This window comes from Eubalaena glacialis, chromosome 14 (genome assembly GCF_028564815.1).
Source record: "Eubalaena glacialis isolate mEubGla1 chromosome 14, mEubGla1.1.hap2.+ XY, whole genome shotgun sequence".
In the NCBI taxonomy this organism is placed as follows: Eukaryota; Metazoa; Chordata; class Mammalia; order Artiodactyla; family Balaenidae; genus Eubalaena; species Eubalaena glacialis.
In genome coordinates, this window is record NC_083729.1 from 39,055,512 (window position 1) to 39,077,704 (window position 22,193).

The 22,193-nt window shown below is 47.9% G+C and overlaps 1 protein-coding gene across 1 annotated transcript; it reads left to right on the forward strand.

Annotated features, from left to right (window-relative positions):
• The first annotated feature begins 2,461 nt into the window (after positions 1-2,461).
• Positions 2,462-6,631, forward strand: TMEM247 (transmembrane protein 247). Its single transcript, XM_061210883.1, has 3 exons — positions 2,462-2,578; positions 3,293-3,640; positions 6,368-6,631. Exons 1-3 carry the CDS (start codon positions 2,462-2,464, stop codon positions 6,629-6,631), a joined length of 729 nt encoding a protein of 242 aa, XP_061066866.1.
• The last annotated feature ends 15,562 nt before the right edge of the window (positions 6,632-22,193 follow it).

The window sequence follows — 22,193 nt, forward strand, 5'->3', positions numbered from 1 at the left end:
CAAAGCCAAAGCCAATAGCATAAGATGGAAGTGGTGGTATGCCAATTCCAAGACCTCTGTGCTTCTTCCATTGCCATGAAAAGAGCATGCTAAGGCTAGCCCACTGTCCCCAAGAAAAGGAAGAGGGACACATGAAATGAAGCTGCATTGGCCAAGCCCCCTAGATAAGCCCAGCCTAGATCAGTCAACTATTAGACGTCTGAGCTAAATAAATGCTTATTGTTGTATGTCACTGAGATTTTATGGTTGTTTGATATATATCTGATACAACTACCCCTACAACTTATTATACGTTATAGCACTTGGTGATTTTTAATAGCAGCTCATTATTTGGTCATATATAATTGTTTCCTTGGGCAGGTCTCTCCTAATTAAGATTATCAGACTTAGCAAATAAAAATACAGGATCCCCAGTTAAATTTGAATTTCAGATAAACAATGAAGAATTTTTTAGTATAAGTGTGTCCCATGCAATTTTTAGAATCTATTTATACTAAAACTTATTTGTCTAAAATTTAAATTTAACTGGGCACGCTTACATATATTTATCTGGCAATCCTACTCCCAGTACTTGAGGCAGGATCAACATCTTACACAAAAACTGTGAGATAGTTCCTACGGTCACCATCATAATTCTGGGAAAGGAAAGCCGTGGTTCAGTTAAAGATTTGCAAGAGGGAGTTCCCTGGTGGTCTAGTGGTTAGGATTCCGGGCTTTCACTGCCATGGCCTGGGTTCAATCCCTAGTCAAAGAACTGAGATCCTGCAAGCCATGCGACGTGGCCAAAAAAAAGATTTACAAGAAGGTAGATCTTGAGCACTTTCTTCTCTCCAGTGACAAAGCCCCTTATAATAATGATGATGATGGTTTCATTTACTTAGCCCCTATAGAGGCAGATACTATGCAAAGACACTATCTTAGTTTCACATCAGGGCTGCAGTGCAGGGGAGTGGCCAAATCTTTATCCCCATTTACAAATGAGTACACTGAGCGGCAGAAAGGTAAAATAACTTTCCCTTGGACACACAGCTAGAGAGAGTAGCAAAGCTAGAATTCAAATGCAGCCTTTTCTCTTTCCATGTGCAACCTTGTCTCCAACTACCAAAATTGTTTTTTGTCATTTCCACAAAACTGAAGACAACAAAGTATATTCCCCAGCCCCCAATCTATTTACTGGTCCCATTGAATCCATTCAATGAATAATTGAGGTTGTATTAGTTTGCTAGGGCTGCCATAGCAAAGTACCATAGACTGGGTGGCTTAAACAACAGAAGTTTATTTTCTCACAGTTCTGGAGGCTAGATGTCCAAGATCAAGGTGTCGGCAGGGTTGGTTCCATCTGAAGGCTGTAAGGGAAGGATCTGTTCCAGGCCTATGATGATTAATTTTCTGTGTCAACTTGACTAGGCCCTGGGATGCCCAAATATCTGGTTAGACATTATTTCTGAGTATGTCTGTGAGGATGTTTCTGGAAGATTAGCATTTGAATTGGTGGACTGAATAAAGCAGACTGCCCTATCCAGTGTGAATGGGCATCATCTCATCCTTTGAGGGCCTGAATGGAGCAAAAAGCTGGAGGAAGGCTGAATTGATTCTGTCTGTCTGAGCTGAGATCTTGGCCTTCTCCTGGCCTTGGACTGGGACTTATACCAGCAGCAGTCCTGGTTATTAGGCCTTCAGACTCAGACTGGAATTTATGCCACCAGCTTTCATGAGTCTCCCACTTGCAGAGAGCAGGTCGTGCCACTTCTCGGCCTCCATAATCACATGAGCCAGTTCTCTATAAGTTCTATTTGAATTTATAAGGCTGGGCTCCTATTGGTTTTCTGGAGAACACTAATACAAGCCCTGTCTCCTTGGTCTTTAGATGGCCATCTTCTCCCATCTTCACATCATCTCCTTCTGTGCATGTCTGTGTCCAAATTTCCTCTCCTAAGGACATCAGTCATATTGGATTAGGACCCACCCTAATGACCTTATTTTAACTTAATCACCTCTGTAAAGACCTTATCTCTAAATAGAGTCACGTTCTAAGGTCCTGGGGGTTAGGACTCCAACAAATGAATGTGCGGGGTGAGGGCACATAATTCAGCCCATAACAGGGTTTGTGGAGGTAATCGTGACTCATCTCAATACAGGCTGCATTTAAAAGAGGAACTCAAGAGAACAGATTTCAAATGATGGAATTCTGGATTTCAAGTGGTGGAATTCTAGTTTTCACAGCAGTCCCTAGGGGTGGCAAAGGCCCATCCTATAGTTCTTAATAATGGCACCTCAAAGGTATCACACCCTCTGCCAAAGGGGCCTTAGCAACTGGTGGAATGTGGGTTACTATGAGGACAGGGGATTGTGATGGTGGCCGGGCGGAATCTTGTGGAATCTGGTGGAATCTTGTGAGGCCAAATGTTAATGCCTCAAAAGATGTCATTTGGCCCCAACCGGCAGCACTGTGGTTTTCTGGATGGCAACAGAGGACGGAAAGATGATGGAAGGCCGGGGGGCAGGAGAAAGCTGCCCAACCTTCCCCAAGATGGTGCCTGATGACCCCATGTCCGAAGGGAAGTCAAGGGCTTCTTTGGTAAGGAGGATGCCTCTTCTCACTGCCCCAGCCTGTCCCAGCAGGGCGAGGAAGAGCATAATGGGGACACCACAAGATAGGAGCTGAGTGCTGTTAGATTCCAGAGAACTGCTAAGAAGAGTAGGAGACGTGCACCCTATCCCCACACTGGCACCCAGCTGTAACCGGAGACCAGGTAGCCCTTCGTAAGATTGTGAAGTCACTTGAAGCTGGCTTTGGTCTCCCCCATCTAGCTCTCCATGTGGGGCCCTTTCCTCCTCCTGCAGATGGGACCAGGCTTCCCCATAACCCTATCGTTGGTTCCCATATATTGAGGCTCTCTCAATGCAGACCTTGGGTTTCTTCCTCCCTCTGTGGCCCCCAGAGGACTGGATGTCTAATTGGCCTCAAAGTAGAGTGGGAGGTGGGAAAGTTACCTCCAGTAGTGATCTGAAGATCACGAGGAAGACAGACTTCTATTCAACCCTCCCAAAGGCCCCACTTGCAACTTTAGGGCGCCATTCTTCCGTGTCAGTTTGCCCTCTCCTTCTTCTTAACTCTCAGGTCCTGATAACTCCATCGAAGTTCCTCGGAAGAACTCAGTCTAGATGTTTACAATTCACACCACTTTCAAGCACCCCAGTGCACTGTGCCTGGGGCTGCAGGAGCGTGGTGGGGTAGGGGGTGGGCAGCCCCATGCTAACTCCTCCCGACACCCCACTTCCCCCTTCCCAGGCCCAGGAGGCAGAGTCCCCCAAGCCAGACTCGTCCTACGACTACCTTGAGGAGATGGAAACTTGTGAGGACAGAGGCTGCCCGGGGCCACCTACGACACTGTCCTCCAAGGCCGGCCCCGCCACCACCAACGGCCAGGCGGGCGATGGACCTGAGCGCGCAGAGCTGCCCCTGGCCCCAGCCGCGGCGGCCCCAGGGACCGCAGGGCCCCAGCGAAACGCCGAGATGGAGCTGGAGAAGGTGCGCATGGAGTTCGAACTCAAGCGGCTCAAGTGCCTGCACAAGGAGAACGAGCGGCAGCGGCAGCACGAAGAGGTGATGGAGCAGCTGCAGGCGACGCCCCGCCTGGTAGGTGACAGGTCCCAACCGGGAGGCGACGGGGGCGGGGAAACCAGGGGTGAGGGGAGCCCACCTTACCTGCTTCTCGGCTCTGCCCCGCCCTACGCCCGCCGGCTCGCTGCTTTACAGCTTCCATGTTAAGCTGAGATCGAACTCTTCAAGGATCAACCCTCCCCAGGAGGGACCCGGAAGCCACCTCGTCCACTTGCCTGTCCATGGCTTTCCTCCTCAGGGAAAACTCTTCAACATTTCCTCTATGTCTGGATTTCCACCACTCTCCACTCCTCTCTGCATCTCCTAAAATAGGACGCCTGGGACTAGACCCAGAACTCCCACTGCAGTCTGGCCAGTGGATTTTGATAGAACCATCATCCCCTGCTCCCCTGATCAGGGCTGCATGTGTTCTGTTGGATCACGCTGCCTTGCTGTCAACTAAAACTTAGACATCTTTTGGCAAGAAATGGACCACTTTCCCCTAATCTAAATGGGGATAAGAAAGCCTGCTTGGGATTAAATGGGATGGGAAATGCTTAGCACTCTGGCTGGGGCATCATAAGCACTAAATAATGAAAGATGTTATTGTTTAAAGCAACGCTGTCTGGGCTTTAAAACCAGACAGTCCTGGGTTAAAATCCTGGCTCTACCACATATAAATTGTGTGACGTTGGGCAAGTTACTGATCCTCTTTGGGCCTTGGTCTGCTCGTCTGTAAGGTAATACCTACCTCATAGGGGTGTCGTGAGGATTAAAAGAAAGAATGCACGTGAGGCACTTTGCAGTGAGCCTGGCACGTTGAGGTCAGCACTCAGTGTTAGCTATTACCATTTTTATGTACTCATGCAATTCACTTCTTGACACAAATGCGACAACTTACGTTCATCACTTCTCAATTTTATCAGGATGTAATGTATTAGCTATGCTTCCCAGCTCTGAGTCATCCTCAGTTCTGAGAAACTTGCCTTCTGGCTTTATCCAAGTCATTGCTATAATTGTTGAGGAGGATATGACCTAAAGTAAATACCACTAAAAGATCTCCCTACAGGTTAGCAATGTTCCATTAATCAGCACCCTTGAGTTACATTATCTCCAGCTCACATTTCTCTACCTTGTCCAGAAAACTGTACTGAGACACACTGTCAAATGGTTTCCCAGAATTAAGATATTACACTATAGCATTTCCCCAATTGACTGGTCCATTTTTTTTTAAGAAAATTAGGTTGGTTTTGCATGATTCGTTCTCAATGAACACATGCTGGCTTCTTAACAATTATCTTTTGTTTTTCTTGCTCACAAAATACCTGCTTTTTAGCTTGAAAATCTTTCTCCTTGCTGGAGAAGATGGAAATCCTTGGTGTATAGTCCTATCTGCTCTCTGTCTTCTGCTTTAAAAAAAAAACAGACCATTGAAAGTGTTTTGAAAAGTCTAAAAGGTTTCATAATTGCACAATTTGTTATCAAAATCACAAATATCAGCCATTAGCACGTAGACTACAAACAGTGGCAGAAAGTCCATGGAACCAGAGCCACACCAGGTCTGCAGAGAAACACAAGATCTGTCCAGCCCTCCAGTCCCACCAGAACACTGGGTTTCTTCCTCTGGTCTTCCATCTTCCTTACTATTCATTTTAGAGGTGGCATCACTGGAGTCATTTCCTGCCCCCTCAGTTTTATTTAGTTACCCTCACATTTTACGTAGTTGGTTCAACCATAGTATATCCAAAACCCCAGTCTTTAACAATAGTTTACAAAAGTGTTTTACTTCCTGTGCATTAACTTGGAGAGTTGACTTAATTTTTAAGCCTCCCACCTCTCTTCTTCTGTGTGGGTTGGTAGATAATTGTCATTGTATTGAAAAATATCTCTATGAATATGTTTCTAGTGAATTTAGGGCATCACAGTTCCTGCCATATGCCTGCTTACAAAAAATGTGGCATGAGTTAAAAAGATATTTTAAAGCATGAACCATGGGTGATGCCTTCTTAACTATAGATCAAAATAGTTATATCAGCTTTTACTCTACTTATATGTTGATGCTTTCTACAGTTAAAATGGGGGTCTGTTCAACTTTAATTATATAGATTCTGGAAAGGAGCAACACACAGGCAGAATCAGCCAGACAGCTCAAGCTGCCTTCCCCCACACCCAAAACCCTGGGAGTTTAGGGAGGCCCCATCACCTGTCTCTTACTACCTGTCCGCAGGAGAGACCACACCCTGGGCTGAAGGACCACAGCCTGACCTTACGTGACGTGCACTAGGGCCCAGAGAAGTCAGACACAGTCATTTGTGCCCAAGGGACCCCCCTCTCATTGTGCCACCATCCAGAAAACAAGGTGGAGTATCTGGGGACACTGTCCAGAGAACACGCCCAAGACCTGGCATCCAGATGTGGGGATCTCGAGTAGGAAAGAGACTGCCCACATGTGGGCTCAGAGGCTGCATGCAGTGTACCGAGAAAGGAAGGGGGCGGCCTGACTCAGGAGGGCTAAGACCAGGCTCAAGAAGTGAAAACTCATGAGTCCCCTCTGTGCCCGTGACCTTGCCTGGAATTTTCATTCTTGTCCTCACTCTTCCTCATCATCATCTCGTGAGGTGGGCACGATTACCCTCACCTTAGGTGAGGAAGACAGCCTGACGAGGTCATATTCAGGAAGGGACAAGAGCAGGATCGAAGCCCAGGTCTGCCTGGTACCCAAGCCCTGGTTTTGCCATTTCTACTCTCTTCTTTCCCCCACAGTTCTCAGGAGGCCTCCAGGACCTCCTGCTCCCTCAGAACCAATTCGCCATGTTCCTGTACTGCTTCATCTTCATACACATAATCTATGTCACCAAGGAGATGGTCTTCTTTCTCTTCTCCAAGCACTACCTGTTCTGCATCGCGGCCATTTTGCTCTGTTTGATTAAAACTTTATGGTCATACTTCCAAGTGCCTTCGCTCTCTCCATCCCTGGGCACCTCCTTCCCTCACCTGTGCCTCCCTCCCATCAGAACTTGCTGTTAGGAAAGGTTTGCTGTCAACCATTTACACCTTAGTGTGGAGAAACATGTTCAGGCCTTGTACTAAGCCTGAGTTCCCACTGTGGATGAAGATGCTTTATTCCCCAAGAGGAGAATTTCAGAAGGTAGCAGGCCAGGGAAGTATCTGTAGGGAGAAGGGTTTAGAAAGCCTTTCCAGAATCACAGAAATCATACCATGACCAGGCTGACTTGGGATCCACCACATCTACTCAGATAGATCTTCCCTGAGGTGTGGGGAGCTGTAGTAGGCTTTTGAGGGTAGGTCCCCCAAAGACGTCCACATCCCTGTGAATATGTTACCTTACATGGTAAAAGAGACTTTGAGATTAAATTAAGGGCCTTGAAATGAAGAGATGATCCTGGACTATCCAGACGAGCACAATGTAATCATAAGGGTCCTTATAAGAGGGAGGCAGGAGGGTAAGAGGCAGAGAAGGAGATGTGGCAGGACCTGAAGGAGAGTGATGCAGGACCACGAGCCAAGGAATGCAGGCAGCCTATAGAAGTTAGAAAAGGCAAGAAAATGGGTTCTTTCCTAGAGCCACCAGAAGGAATGCAGCCCTGCCAAACCCATTTTAAACATGTGACCTCCAGAACTATAAGAGAATAAATCTGAGTTGTTTTAAGCCACTACATTTGTAATAATTTATTGCAGCAGCAACACTAATACAGGAAACTAATACAGGAGCCAAGGCTCCTCAAGCTCTTTCCAGCTCTGCAGACATGTCAAGATGACATCACCAAGGCATTGGCAAGGGTCCATCTAGCCCTGGGCCTGAGCAGGACTGTACACAGTCCACCATGCATGCTTGGAGCCTGCCCTCAGCAACATGCAATTCAAGAAGAGAGAATGCTGAAGCTCCAGGAAACCCAGGACAGGCCTATCAGATATCCTGATCACTGAGCAGCACATGCCTGGGTGAGGCGGGGGCAAAATCTGGGCATACTCCTAGGGGCACTGGTAAGGAGGCATTGATTGATTAGGTGCAGTCAGCAATGCTGCTCCAGTGGAAAAATAGAAGGAGAAAAAAAAGCTAAACAGGCCACACGCCCAACCCTCAAATCACATACACACACATACACACATACACACACACAGAGATACATAGCAAATAGTTGTCTACAATAGAGATATACACAACAACAGGCAGCAACAACCAAAAGGAACAGACTTTGGGCACTAGGGGACTCACAGGAGGCACAGAAGTGGCCCAGTGTAACAAGAGAAAGGAGTTCAACTCCCCTATCCTCTACACACATACGTGCGCGCGCACACACACACACAGCAGGTTGTCAGCTGCTCCCACCTCGCCAGCCCTGCCCAGGAATGACTGCCAGCGCGGGAGACTTTAAGGATAACGCAGCAAACTGAATGGACACAGCTTTGCAATCAATCAAGTCTTTTTTGACCCTTCCTCTTCCTGGACATAAGGCTCTGCTTTAAGAGGAACAAAGGAATACGTTTCTGTCTTGCTGGGCTCTCTGAGTGATGCAGAGTGAAAACACATGAGAAGAAAAGACCGCCGCGGGATTCATTGTCAGTACACATTATCATGCCATTTCAGTCCATGGTGACTTCTCATTTTCCACCCAGTTCAATGCATTCATTCCCATTTATAGCTGCGCGTGACAGGTATTTACTTGGAAGTAATAAAACTGTCATTTCTCATTAAACTTTCAATGGCAGAATTTTTTTGCTATGGGTCACTTCTCACAATCTAATTTGATCTGGGTTTCTGGGGTGGGATTGAGGCAAAAGAAGAAGGAGATCAGGATATCAAAAAGATTAAGGCCCAGATGTTTAATTCACTAGAACAAACAGAATTGGGAGTTTGTTTATTAAAAAAAAAAAAAAAACCTGCTATAATGCCATTCATCATCCCGTTGCCAGGTAAAACTGGACTTAAATACACCCATTTTACTTACAAATCTTCAGAGAAAGATTAGTAAACTCCTTTCAGTTAAGTTAGCATGTCTTCTCACCCCCTTAGCAATGGCCATGAAATCTCCCCTCTATCCTTACTTCCTACTCTGATAGAAGACTGAAGCCAGTATCCGAAGATCTACCCTAAGCAAAAATGAAAACAGCTCATGGTCACTCCCCAAACTTGATACAGACCTCACTGTTCAAATGCAACGCAGAAAATCGGAAGGAAGGGAGAGACAAAAGTGGAGAGAGATACAAAGGATAGAAAAAAGGCACAGCCTAGGGTTACCAAGCAGGCAACAAGTCAACATACAAGCCCTTCTGGAGCACCTCCAATGTGCCAGGCACTTGGCTACATGCTTTATGGAGGCCTGGGAGGCAGACATGTGCATTATCCCCATTTCACAGCCAAGGATACTGAGGCTCAGAGAGGTTAAGTGATGTACCCAGGATCATCTTAGATCTCAAGTCTGACTCCAAAGTAATCTTTCTGTATTTCCACACTCCCAAAATCCTGCCTTGGAGGATCTCACAGCCTTGCTGAGGAGATGCAGCTAATACACACTAAAGTATAAAGAAACTATCAGGCACATAGACCTCAGTGATGAAGGAGATTAAAGGAGAGGTCCCTGGAGCCCAGGGTGATAGGAAGTCTTCTCAAAAGAGCAGCCCACAAGGGCAGGTAAGCCTGGGACAGGTAGAAAGGAGTAGGGAGAACTCCCATGAATTAAGATCAGGGTGGGAGCGTATAATCTACACTTAAAGAAGGAGCAGGCACATCCTTGCTCCAGTGAATGGTAACAGGCCTGGAAAACTGATTTGGAGCCAAATTTTATAGTCTTGAATATTGACCTGAGGAATATGAACTTAGTCCCTTGGGAAACAAGGAATCCCTGAAGATTGTAGAGTGAGATAGTGACCCTCCCCCCAAAAAGAGGGGAAATCCTCCCCCCTCCCCTCTCCTGGGGGCCATGTTCTTGCCTTGACCTTCTCTTCCCATTTCCAATCCCGGAACATTCTTTCTAAGGTCCCAGTGTGAAGACTGCATTTAGCTGTAAAAGAAACCCAGCCACAGTGGCTTAACCAAATAGGGGTTTACGTGTCTCACATACTAAGAAGTCCCAGGTTGGGCAGTCCGTGATGGTGAAACTTCTCAAGGAAGTCATAGAGAACTCAGTCATAGAGGATCCTTCTTTTTGTTCCACCATCCTTAGCATAAGGCTTTTATCCTCCTCACCCCATGGCTTTTAGCCTTATAATCTCAAGATGGCTGCTATAGCTCCAGGTATCAACTCCAGGTCAGCAGAGGGGGAAAAGAAACGGGGCCACCTTTTTTAAAAGCTTTCCAGAAAGATCCACCTAGAGACTTCTGCTTACATCTCATTGGTCAGACTGGTCATGTTGCTGCTCCTAGCTTCAGGATATACGAGGTGTGGTAAGTTTTTAGCCTGGACACTGTTGCAGCCTTGAACAAAATTAAGATTCTGATAATATGGTGGGGGTGGGGAAGGGGAGGGGTGGATATTGAATAAGCAAATAACTGTGTCTACCGTACCTTGCTGCTTTCTTAAGCCCAGCTCCCACTCCCTGCCCCAGTGTCATGGTCCAGGTTGAGACAATTGGGTAGGGCACAGCTGTAGCCAAGCTGGGCCTGGCCCACAGCTGCACTTTTGCCTTAAGGCCTGGCTCACATACCACAGCAGGAAGGTCATGGTTTTCTCCCGATACACAACTGGAACAGCTCTGCCTTTATCCTCCTGACCTCTGCCTGAGGCCCCAGTATCTTACACAACCGGGGCCACAGCCTTGCCTGGGGACTTAGAAGGGCACACCCCTCTGTGCAGGGTGCCCTCAGCAAAGTTGCAGGAAGAGGTGAGTCTGCCCTGAGAGTCCCTCCCCTTCCTAAGTCCCAGATCCCGCAGAACAGAGCCCAGTGCCCCCAATGTCTGTCCTGTCATCCCACTCACACCGTGATGCTGAAGACAGAGTGTAACAGATCCTACACATTACACTCAGCTTCAGCCCAAGCAATTAAGCACTAATAGTGAACTTTCAGGAAGGCTTAGAAGGAGAAAGATAGAAGAATCTTTCCTGCTCCCCAAATGGAATCACATAGGTTGCAACCCTGAGCCCAGGGACGGGGCTAGAGTCCTGGAGATGCTGAGATCTGCAGGAGGGAAGGGGGAGCAGGCTTGGTTTCCAAGGCCACTTTCCTGCCAGATCTGTTTCTAATCCCACTTTAGGCAGTGATTGCAAGCAAGTTGGTTAAGCTTTCTAGGCTTTATTTGGGTGACCTGAAAATTATCTAGACTCTAACTCAGTTTTTTAAAAAAAAGGTGGGGAATGGGGAGAATGGGACCAAAGAGCCTAGGGTCTGATTTCAGAAATTCCTATCTAACTGATCTGAGATGGTGTCCGGGGAGCACCTGAAGAGTGTCCCAGTTGATTGTAATGTTCAGCTTCATTACAAAACCTAAATCCTTGCTACTCTACACATGATCTGAGGACCAGCAGCCCCAGGCATCTTAGAAATGCAGCATCCCAGGCCCCACCCTGGACCCACTGATCGTTTGCATTTTTCACAATATCCCCAATGACTCTTGCGCACCTGAAAGTCTGCAAAGCACTGCTCTAGGTGATGTGACTCAATTCAAACTTTGCTCTGTTGTGAAGACACTGCTCTTGGCCTGGAGGGTCTTCGGGGGTGGGAGGGTACGTGGAGGCAAGATAGGAAGGAGTGGAGAGAGGATAACTGAGCGTGTAGCCCCCACCAGTGCTGTGGGAGCCTCCATCACAGCTGGCAGGCACAGGTTGGATGGCAGTGCATCCGCCCCTCCTCCCTCCGTGCTCTTCACCAGTCCTTGCTCTGGGCTTCTGAGCAACCAAATGATTTCTCCCAGCACTCTGCGATTCACCAGAAACTTCCGGAATCCCCCCAGGCCTATCTCTGCCTCTGTCCCTTTTATGATCTAGCTCCGTTGTGTGTAGCTTGGGGAAAAAAAAATCTCGCTAATATACATTCATTCATTATTTAAAGGTTGCCACTGTTCTTTCAGGAAGGTTAAGCATGATTAAAAGATGGGATTTTTTCCACAGGGCAGAGCAGAGAAACTAGGGCTCCCGCATTTTTAAGCTGTTTTGGCCAAGCCTTATTGCATAATTTAAAGCCTGTGACTTATTTAGATTTAATTAGCCAAAGGAGCAGCAGCTGCAGGTTCATTAGTCAGTATTTATTAAGCGCTCCCAGAGGGCTTGTCCGCGGCTCTGAAGAGCCAAGTGGAGGATCAGCTTTGGACTTGCAAATTTCCTACACTTAAGTAGGAGGGTATGGCGGATAGGGTCAGGAGGTAGGCATTTTTATTCCTCAAGAACAAAGGGGTGGCATCAAAGGGCCTGGGGTCATGAGACAAATCCCACAAACAACTCTGGCATGAGTCAGTGATTTAGGGACTCGTGGTGACAGGTATGATAACAGCGTGCAGGCTCATGGAAAATGCAGAGCTATACAAATGAGAGGTGTTAGTAAAAGATGAGCAAAGAATGTGTAGGGATCACCGACCTGACTTTAAGAACTGGGAGAAGTGGAGAGGATCAGAATCGGCTCCAGAGTCTGTGAGGCCCAGTGCAAAAGGACAATGCAGCGTGTCTTGCTCAAGAACTATTGAGAATTCCAAGGTGGTGACAGCAGAGCCTGAAACCAAGTGTGAGGTCTCCCTGAGCGCAGGGTCCCCCTGAGGCTGGGGCCCGGTGCCAATGCCGTGGCAGTCCGCCCATGAGGCCAGCCCTCGAGGTGGATGAAGGAGACCCTCTGGGGTGGGGGGCTTTTGTGGATCCCCTCAAATCCCATCCTGGTCCTCGGCACCCCATCAGCTGGAGGAAGGGGAGCAGGTGCTATGCATTTTGAAAGGGGGTGGGGACCACGGGAGCAGGCCCAGCAGTGGAGGATGCTGAGTCTGGTGGCCTGGGGGGACAAAAGGTCCCCTCCCAGGCAATGCAGGGGTGCCCCTCGTACACCCACCGGCTCTGGAAGCAGAGTCTGGCTGAGCGGGAGGCACCTCTTGGTGTGCAGGTCACGCCCCAGGCTTGCAGCTGCTAATCCCAGGGCTAACAGAAGCATAGAGCTCTCCAATTCTTGGCGTTTCCCCTCCCTCCTGGCTTCCGCCCCCAGCCCCATTCAGCTGCTCGTTTTTCTCTGGGCTAGAAAATCCCAAAATAGGAGAATAAAGCTACACTTTTTACCCTCATGAGCCTCATTTGTATCAAATGACACAGTCACTTTGCCTCAAACTTTTCATCAAAGGAGCCTTTGTAGGGTCCTGGGGCAGAAAGCAGGCCTTGGAAGACAGCCACCAGGAAGCCGGGCAGAAAGTGCTGAGCAAGGCAACCCTTGGTTTAAGCAGTGGCGGGGGGGGGGGGGGGGGAAGGGAGGCGGGGGAGGGCAGTCTCAGACATTCTCTACCATGGACCCGCTCTCCTCCCAGCACTCTCTTTGACCAGGAGATGCCAGAGCAGCTAACTGTGTGCTGCAGGGACCAACCCACTGCTGGGGGCTCAATCAGTACTTGGGGAGCAAATGAATGAACAAGCCAATGAACTAAAGGATACACTAGACAACCTGAGAGAGGATCCCGAGCTCAAGCCTCTGTGAAGATGTGCTGGAGAGGAGAGAAGGGAGCACATGCTTCCCCAGTACCTACTGGATATTCTGCCCCGTGCAACACAATTTATGTCAACTCATCTCATCCCACGGCCACCCCCTGAGGGAGTTCTATAACCATCCTCACTTTGCAGATGAGAACGAGACTCAGAGAGGTTCAGGAGTTGCCTGAGCTCCCTGAGCAAGAAGGTGGCAGAGACCAAGTGTGGCGCAGAGCTGAAAGTTGCTTTAAAGAAAGCTAAGAAATCTATGTCTCATTTATTTGTATTTGTGAATGAAGATTCAGAGCTGCTTTGATAACGTATGTGAAGAGTACTGTTACTGTATTTCACATGGTATTGTGCGGTCCGCTGTGTCTCTCTATATTGTGCACACCTACGGGTAGCGGCTTCAAAGGTACTTGGCTCAAAAATCTACCGTTTCATTCCACCCACTCTCTCCCTTCCTCCCACCAAAGGCTGTGGAGGGAAATGTCTCTGAGAGGGGACAAGGACGTAAGTCCTCACTCACTAGCCCAGGAACCCCACACACCTGCCATTTTCTTGGCGAGAGGGAGATCCATACTCAAAGCCCTTGATAGCTTCCTCTGGACCCCACCCAACATCCTCTGCTGGGTTCATCCAGTCATGTGAGTGGGTCTGTAACTGGCCTGGGGGGGTCTTCCCTCTTGAATCAGCCATGCCTGGCTCATCCTGAAGACCTGGATACTATAGCAGGTGTATGAAAGGGAGGTGGTCGGACCCAGAGAGAAATCTTACAGTTCACTCTCATTGCCTTCACTTCTGGACAATTTCTGTATCCTCACATATACAAAGCCTCCCCTGGTATCAGAGCTGGCCCGAGTGGGCTCCTAGAAAACAATGAGCTTTGATTGGAAGACCCTGGAAGCACAGAGAAGTGTAGAAAGCCCACCTGCTCTCAGATATCAGACTAATATTGGTGGAACCCCAGACAGCTGCCCTAAGCAAACCACACACTGCAGGACCATCCTGATTCTCAAAACAGATCAGCTAGGGTGGGAGTCAAAAACTGGGATGCCAGAAGGACCCAGGTGGGGCAGGTGAAAGAGGGGAGCTGGCCAGGTGTAGCTAACAAGAAAGGAAGAGCCAGTGTAAAAAAGGCAGCCCCCCACTCCCCTCCCTCCCTCCCATTTCCACCGTGTGAGGATGCAGGCTCCCTGTCTAGTTGTTCAAGGGCATCCAGGAATCCAGTCTTTTTATGTGTTGGTTCCATCTTTTAACTGTTGGTTCCATCTTTTTAAGCACTCTATGGACCTAACAAAAGTCTGTGGGCCCACCAGTTCACAAACTTTGAACTTGAGATGTGATTTCCCTTATGATAGAGTCTTCTGTTTCACTCAGAGACATGCTGGGGGATTTCTTCAAACAGAAAACACTCCTAGTTACAAAAATAGAACGTGATTCACTCTAGCACCGCGTTTAAGCACAGAAGCAGCAGTAAAGGATGCTTCTTCCCTTCACAAATAGCCTCACCTTGAGGTGTTTCAAGAGACAGATCTCTTAATGCATTTCAAATCAGGTTAGAGTGGCAAAAATCCAATTTTCATACAACTTCTTGAAGGAAGATGGGAATTTGGCTTGAGCCTGGATCATAGTTAAAGAAGGGGCAAGGCAGGGGCCTGGGGGCGGGGAAATGAGGCAAGAGAGTGCGTTGAGGGTGGAGGGCAAAGCTGGGTGCCCTCACTGAGAGACGTGGAGAGCAGCTGGCAACAGCTCTGGGAAGTTGGTGAGACAGAGAGGTGGGTCCTGGGGATCGGAGCCAGCTGGAGAGGGGAAGAGGATGAGGGAGCATCATTAGTTGCCATGGCGACAAAGGAATAAGGAAAGGGGGGGAAAGAGTGAGGGGGGAATCTCGGAGAAGAGCTATATTGTGCTGCTACAACCAGCTCTCTCCTCTCCACCCAGGACCCCTGCCTATGACTCCCTGGGCCCTCTGCCACCTCCCCCACCTGACTCCATTCATCCCTGGCATGGATAAAGTACTATGAAATTACGTCAAGGACATTTAGATCCTATACATGGGTGGTCTGGACAGATACCTACTTACGGTGCATCTGGGTCTCCAAAAGTCCTCTTGAATTCAAAAATATTTTCTCCACTGTCCTGCTATATAAAGCTTACAATTCTATTAGGGAAAAATTTCCTGGACTAAGTATTTGTTCATGTTCAATTACAAACCCTCCTTAGGAACAGTAATATCTTGGATATTAACTTCTAGAATCTCATAAATTAATTTATCACATGTAGTAGGGATCTCAGCTTCAGCCTAGGAATGTCCACTACTAGGATTCAGGCATATCTAAACATGTATGATAAATTAGTAGGGCAGATACCAGACAGGCCAGTTCATAGGATGGTTCCAGTGACATCTGCTATGTGTGTTCAACGTTCATTTCCCCTTGATTTTCTTTTGGGAAACTCCCTGTTCATCAATCTTTGTCCATGAGGTTCAAGTGGGCTGACTTCCAATCGAGGGTGGACCCAAGACCTAGACCTGGCCAATCAGAGCATTCCAACTCCTGGCCAAATGATTGGTTCTGGTGTGGACACATGACCCAAGCCTAACCAATGAGTCTCAGACTGAGGACTATTGCTGGAACTCCTGGGAAAGATAAACTCTCCACTGGGTACTAAGCAAGCAGAATAAATGTCCAGAGCTACTGGATGCTGTCTTGTTCCACTTGGGGAAGGCCTCACTGAGAATAAAGCTGATGTGAAGAAAAGCAAAGCCAAGAAGAGATGAGAAGACTCAGGGAAGGAGAGGGAGGGAGGGAGGAGAAGGAGAGAGAGTGAGTCCTTGTTGGCATGATTTGAGCCCCTGGATCCACCTGAAATAGAGACATCCCTAAGCTTTTCAGTTGCTATTAACTTTGATTTAAATTGTGTTTCTGTCACTTGGAACCAAGAGTTCTGAATCATGCAAGGGCTTTCCCATTTGGCTAAGGAGAAGAGGATTACATGAGTTGGAACGTGGGCTCAGCAATAGCTAATGGAGGTGATTTGGCACCTGTTCCCAGCCTGTCCTCTGGAGAAAGCCGTGGGGATGAACCTAAACAAGGGAGTGTGAGAGACATGGGGAGAAGTGGAGCTATTAGGAGCATACATGAGAACCCACATGTGGAAAGGGAACCATTTCTCCACTTCTGGAGGGAAAACAGCCCTGCTCTGGCCCCATGAAGGGTTGAGGTATTGATGTCTGTGCCAAGGGAAATGGTGGTAGGGCCTTGCTGAGAGGGGATGCCAGTGGGAAACCACAGACAAGCATAGTCTGTACACTCACAAAAGGCTCCATGAAAAGACCATGAAAGGTCTGGAAGCAACCCAAGTGTCCATCAACCGATGGGTGGATAACTACCGTGTTAGACAGCCATACAATGGAATATTATTTGGCAATAAAAAGGAATGAAGGGGCTTCCCTGGTGGTGCAGTGGTTAAGAATCCGCCTGCCAGTGCAGGGGACACGGGTTCAAGCCCTGGTCCGGGAAGATCCCACATGCCGCGGAGCAACTGGGCACGTGCGCTACAACTACTGAGACTGCGCTCTAGAGCCCACAAGCCACAACTACTGAGCCCACAGGCCTACAGCCCGTGCTCCGCAACAAGAGGAGCCACCACAATGAGTAGCCCCCGCTCACCGCAAGTAGAGAAAGCCCACATGCAGCAATGAAGACCTAATGCAGCCAAAAATAAATAAATAAATAAATAAAATTTATTTAAAAAAAAAGAATGGAGCATTGATCCATGCTACCACATGGTTGAACTCTGAAAACATCATGCTAAGTAAAATAAACCAATCACAAAGGACTACATATTTTATAATTCCATTCATATGAAATGTCCAGAATACAGCAATCTCTAGAGACAGATTAGTGGTTGCTTAGGGCTAGGGGAACAGAGGGATTGGGGGATGAGAGCTAGGGGCACACAGTTTCTTTTAGGGTGATGAAATGTCCTAAAATTAAATGTGGTGATGGTTGCAAAACTTGAATATACTAAAAGCCATCTAATTGCACACTTTAAATGGGGAAATTGTATGGTATATAAATTATATCTCAATAAAGCTGTTACCCTCCAAAATGGCTCTTGAGGTACCCGCCCAGTCTGCGTGTGGCAGGGGTAGGGGTGGGGGGTTGGCTTCCAGGAGGCCCAGGGCACATGATGTAGCTCCTGCTACTCTGGGAGAGAGTGTGCCCTTCGATCCGATAAGAGGGACCTCACTCTGGGCCAGCACTTTAAGAGGGCTCCCCTCTGATTCTTATCTGGTCTCACCCTTCCCCACAGGGTAAAAAGTCTTTAGGCCAAGTGGACGTGCCCACCACACTCACACCTTCCAAGAACATACCCTAGGCATACAGGACCAAGGAACTCCTTGCCCAGAAGGTCCCAAACCTGTTTCTCCAGCCTGCAGTCCTCTTCTCCAGGTCCATCCTCCACAGGGTAGACTGAAATGGTGGTGAGCATAAAAGAGGTGTGATTGGAACCTGCATATGTAGGCTGGATGCCCACATCAGGCCCCTCCAAGGGTGAGGCAGAGCTGGGGGGTGAAGGAGAAGGGGACAGGCCATGGGCCATGAGTGCAGGGTGGTGGGGGGGTGCCTGGGGCCAGGTCTCCCCAAAACCACCATGTTCCAGCATGGGGATGAGAGGAATATGAGCATTCTCAATTCAAACTTGACCTTCTAGGTCATCATGAAGATATATTTTTCAAGATAGGAAGCTGGAACATTTAACAATTTGTTAGCTCGCTTTATAGTTGTAAGATACGTAAACACATGGCTTGTGGACCTCCCTTTGTCCTCGTGCTCTGGACCCCCTCAAATATAAAGATCTGATGCTGAGAGATGCTACACTTGAGAGAAATCTATCAGAGCTTTTCTTTCTAATGAATCCTGCTGTGGGGTTTCCCAGGTTGCATTTACTGATTTAGGAAACAGTTCATAGATTCTTTGCTCCAGGCTAAAGAGAAAGCTGATACTTGGCTGCCCACAACCTTGAAGTTTAATGATTTCTCTCAACGTCTCCTCAGCTTAGCCCATGGCTTAGGCACGTAGTGAGGGGCAGGCTGGAGACTGGGTGGTTCCCTGAGCCATACTAAGGAATCCGTGTCTGTCTGGCTCTCTTGTCTTCAGTCTTGTTGTTGCTGTTGTTGTTGCTCTAGGATATAATGTAATAGAGTCCAACTGGCAAGGAATTCTAGCAGAGGCTCATGGGAAACATCTGAGAGCAGGGCTGGGGCAGGCCAGAGAGTATCTGTTCATCCTTCCTCTGTATCTTCCTGATGGCCAAAAACTCTGGGGGATCCTGTGCTAGTGCCTTTAGGGTACAGACCTGCAAGACACATGGTCTCTGCCCTCCAAGAAGTTACCATCTGGTTGCAAAATAACACTGACACTGATCATTAAAACACAATATAAAAACCCCAAAACATAACTTAGGGTGTGACATAAAGCGTTTTCAAGACGAGAGATCATCTCGTCCAGAGTTTCTCCTTGGCACTGTTGACACTTTGGGCCACATTATTCTTTGCTTGGAGAGAGGGGGAGCTGTCCTGTGCATTGTAGGATAGTTAGCAGCATTCCTGGCCTCTACTCACTAGATGCCAGTAACAGGCTCCCGGCCCCAGCTGTGACAACGAAAAATATCTCCAGACACTGCCAAATGTCCTGTGAGGGTCAAAACTGCCCCCAGTTGAGAACCATTGTTCTAGTATAAATACCCCCCCCCCATCATTTCCAGTATAATTAATGTCTATAGACAGAGAATTGCAGGAAGCCGCATGACGGGGAGATGATCGTGGGCTGGAGGAGCCTGGCTCTTGGAGGAGAAGGCAGCACCTGAACCGGTCCTCAAAGGGTGGGTAGGGTTTGGTGAATCCAGCTAGAAGGACAGCACTCCAAGAGGGGAGACAGTATGCTCGAAGACAGAGAGGCTAGAACAAGCAGCGTGCCCCACATGGTTATGAGGTTGTGCAATGCCAAAAGGTGCCCAGTCGAGGGGACAAGTGGGCACTGAAATGCGGCCCACCCTCCCCTGGCCAAGCCATGCCCCTTGGCACTGGGCTGCATCAGTCCAGAGGAAGGGGAGAATTTTTCTTAGTACAGAGGTGTCTTGTGAGCCCCACCTCATATGCTCACGGTACTGTACTGCCCAAAGAAGGCCTTTTTCTAATGACAAAAGTGCCACAGCAGCAAGCCAAGACCCCACGAATGAGCATGCCCTGGGATGGAGAGGATAGAGAGCCAGCAAAGTAGCCAGCCCTCTGTCAGGGACTGATGGGGACTCTAGCTTTCTCGGGCCCTCGATGGTCCCACTATGCTCCTCTCCACTCTGATTTCTCTGTGGGGAGCTCCCCAGCCCCCCTGCTCTGCAAAGGCCCCACATGGAAGAATGAGAAGGAAGGTCTTTCAAGAGCTCAAAGTAGGTTGAACCAAAAGGAGAAGAAAAGCTCTAAGAGTCTGGGTCTGAGACAGACAGCAGCCAGTGTGCCTGGCTCAGATCCTTGCTGTTTCCATCCCCTCCTCAGAAAGACCCTACAGAGAGATGGTCACCCCTCAAGGAGGTCGCCTCTGCCCAGAGCACCTTTCCTCCTACAAAGAGACCTTCAGACCCTGCAGGGACCCCTCGCCCCATCACCTTCCCTTTCTTTGCTCATCCATCCAGCAATGGACCAGCACAAACTAAGGTACAGGTGCTCTTGGGAATACATGAAGACCCTCCAAAGGGTACGTACTTTGGTGTAAGTCATTTTAGGAGCCTCACATGACGAGTCCTCAACTTCCACAAGTGCTCTCTTATACAGCTGTCCTGTCTGAGCACATGGACGAGGGATGCTGCTTGCTCTCCCTCTTGCTTCGCTTGCACGATCACCCTTCTCCCACGTCCCAAAAGAAAGGCACACTACTTACCTGTCCCAAGTCTTCCCACAGCCCATTGGCTTAGGGAAAAATGTATGGTGCAATGAAGGGACAGTCTAAATGCCAGCATCCATGTGGAGAAAAGGGGTGACTAATGACTGGGCAAATCAACTAGCTTCCAATTCTCTGCTCTCATTCAAAGTGAAGGAGAATCTATTTTAGTTGTCAGCTGATAGGTTTTTAATGATCTACCCATATGATCTTTGAGATTAACTCAAAAGGAGTTTATAAAACTGAGTGACATTGCTACAACAAAACTCCTTACATTCCTTTGTACTTATGTATGTGAAAAGATTTCTGAGCTCAGCTCTTGCACCTATTTAAAAAACAAAACAAAACAAAACAAATAGAATTAATACTGAACCTTGACCCCTTCTAGCGATGAGTAATATTCATCCATGGATATATGAACTAATTGGGTAGGGAAAAAAAGCTTCTTCTCATTAAGAGATGTATTTTCAATTAATCTTTATTTTTTATGCTTCCTTAGTAGCTATTAGATTTTCTAATAGCATTTGTTTTGATTAACTGTATATTAGTTGTCATGGTACAAATCCAGACAAAATATTCTCTAACATTTAGAATCTATGGTCACAAGAAATTTTAAAAATAAATTCATTTTATATACATAGCTTGGTTGGAGAGAAGAATGATAGGGTGATGCATAAAAGATATGCAATCATAAAAATGTATTAGGATAAAATTCTGTAGGGAAAGTAGAAGGAAATATAAATTCAAGGAGGAAAAAGAGATGAAATTTTTCCAACTGTTAAGGCAGAATTTCATGTATTTTTTAAAAGGATTACAGTGGGTATCCAATCACTATAGTATTTCATTTAGAAACATTTTTCAGAGTACTGCAACACTTTTACCTTTAAATGTCAATATTTGCGTACACCAGAAAGTATGTAACTGTTTAAACTATGGAAAAATTTTGTGTGTTGGCTCCTAAAAATGTGCAAAGGGGTACACATATTTTCAAAAAAAATTTTTGGAGTCTACAAGAAAAACATTTAGAGTACCAGGATCACAGAGCTTGGCTCTTGCCTGCAAGGGGAGGGCCTACAATGAATGCAAAATCAGCACCTTTGAAGATTCCCTAAAGCTTGAGGGACCTGAGGGCACTCTTAAAGCGTTGCCATGGGGGTGAGGGCTCTCACTATTGTGAAACTGGGCCAAGGAGCGCCCCCTTCGTCCTGTCAATATCTTCCTCCCTCATCTTTCTCTTCTCACTTGTTTTATTTGCAGCTTTCCTCGAAAATCCCATTCTCTCCACTACAGATGCCCTGTCAGGTCAGTGTGAGATCTGTTCTGCTTTGTTGTGTCCCACCTCACCGGTCCTTTCTCCCAGAAGCCTTCGGGCGGGCAGTGTCCCCACCTCCCCCCGCCCCCCAGCCTCGCTGGCTGCAGTCTAATACCCCATGTACACGCGCGGCACCCACTGCTTCCTCCAGTTTTCTCTTGCTTTGGGCTAGCCCTCACTCCCCAGCTAAGCCATAAGTTTTCTCATCTGTGTCTCCAAACCTCTCTTCTCAGCAGTAAGAGGCGGATAAAAAGAATTAAGCGCGATGAAATTTGAACAGCGCCTGGCACCGAGCCTGGCCTGCAGCCAGAACTTGGCACCCAGCTGCATTCAGCAAATACTTGCTAATCGTGCTGTTGAATTTTCTCGTTGGCCAGTGATTACATAAGTCTGGGCTTCCTAGTGTCCCCCTTCTTCGCCCAGGGAACCAAAGAGAGTTCCCAAATCCCCAGGTCTCCTTTAGATAGCTTGCCAAGTAGGGGTGATGGAAATGCCTTCCCCCTCCCGCCACCGCTGCTGCCGCCGAGTCCGCTCTGGGTGCCCGAGCCCAGGCTGGTGGGGTGAAGGGGGTGGGGGGAGCCGGGAGCTATGAGGTCATACTCGGGTCACGTGACCGCTGCCGCATCTGTCAACTGTGGTACAATTACTAAGCCGGTCTGGGCTAGAGACATTCAAACCAGTTCTCTCTTCCTCCTCCCTCTCCCAGGCTCAGGTCCCTTTCACA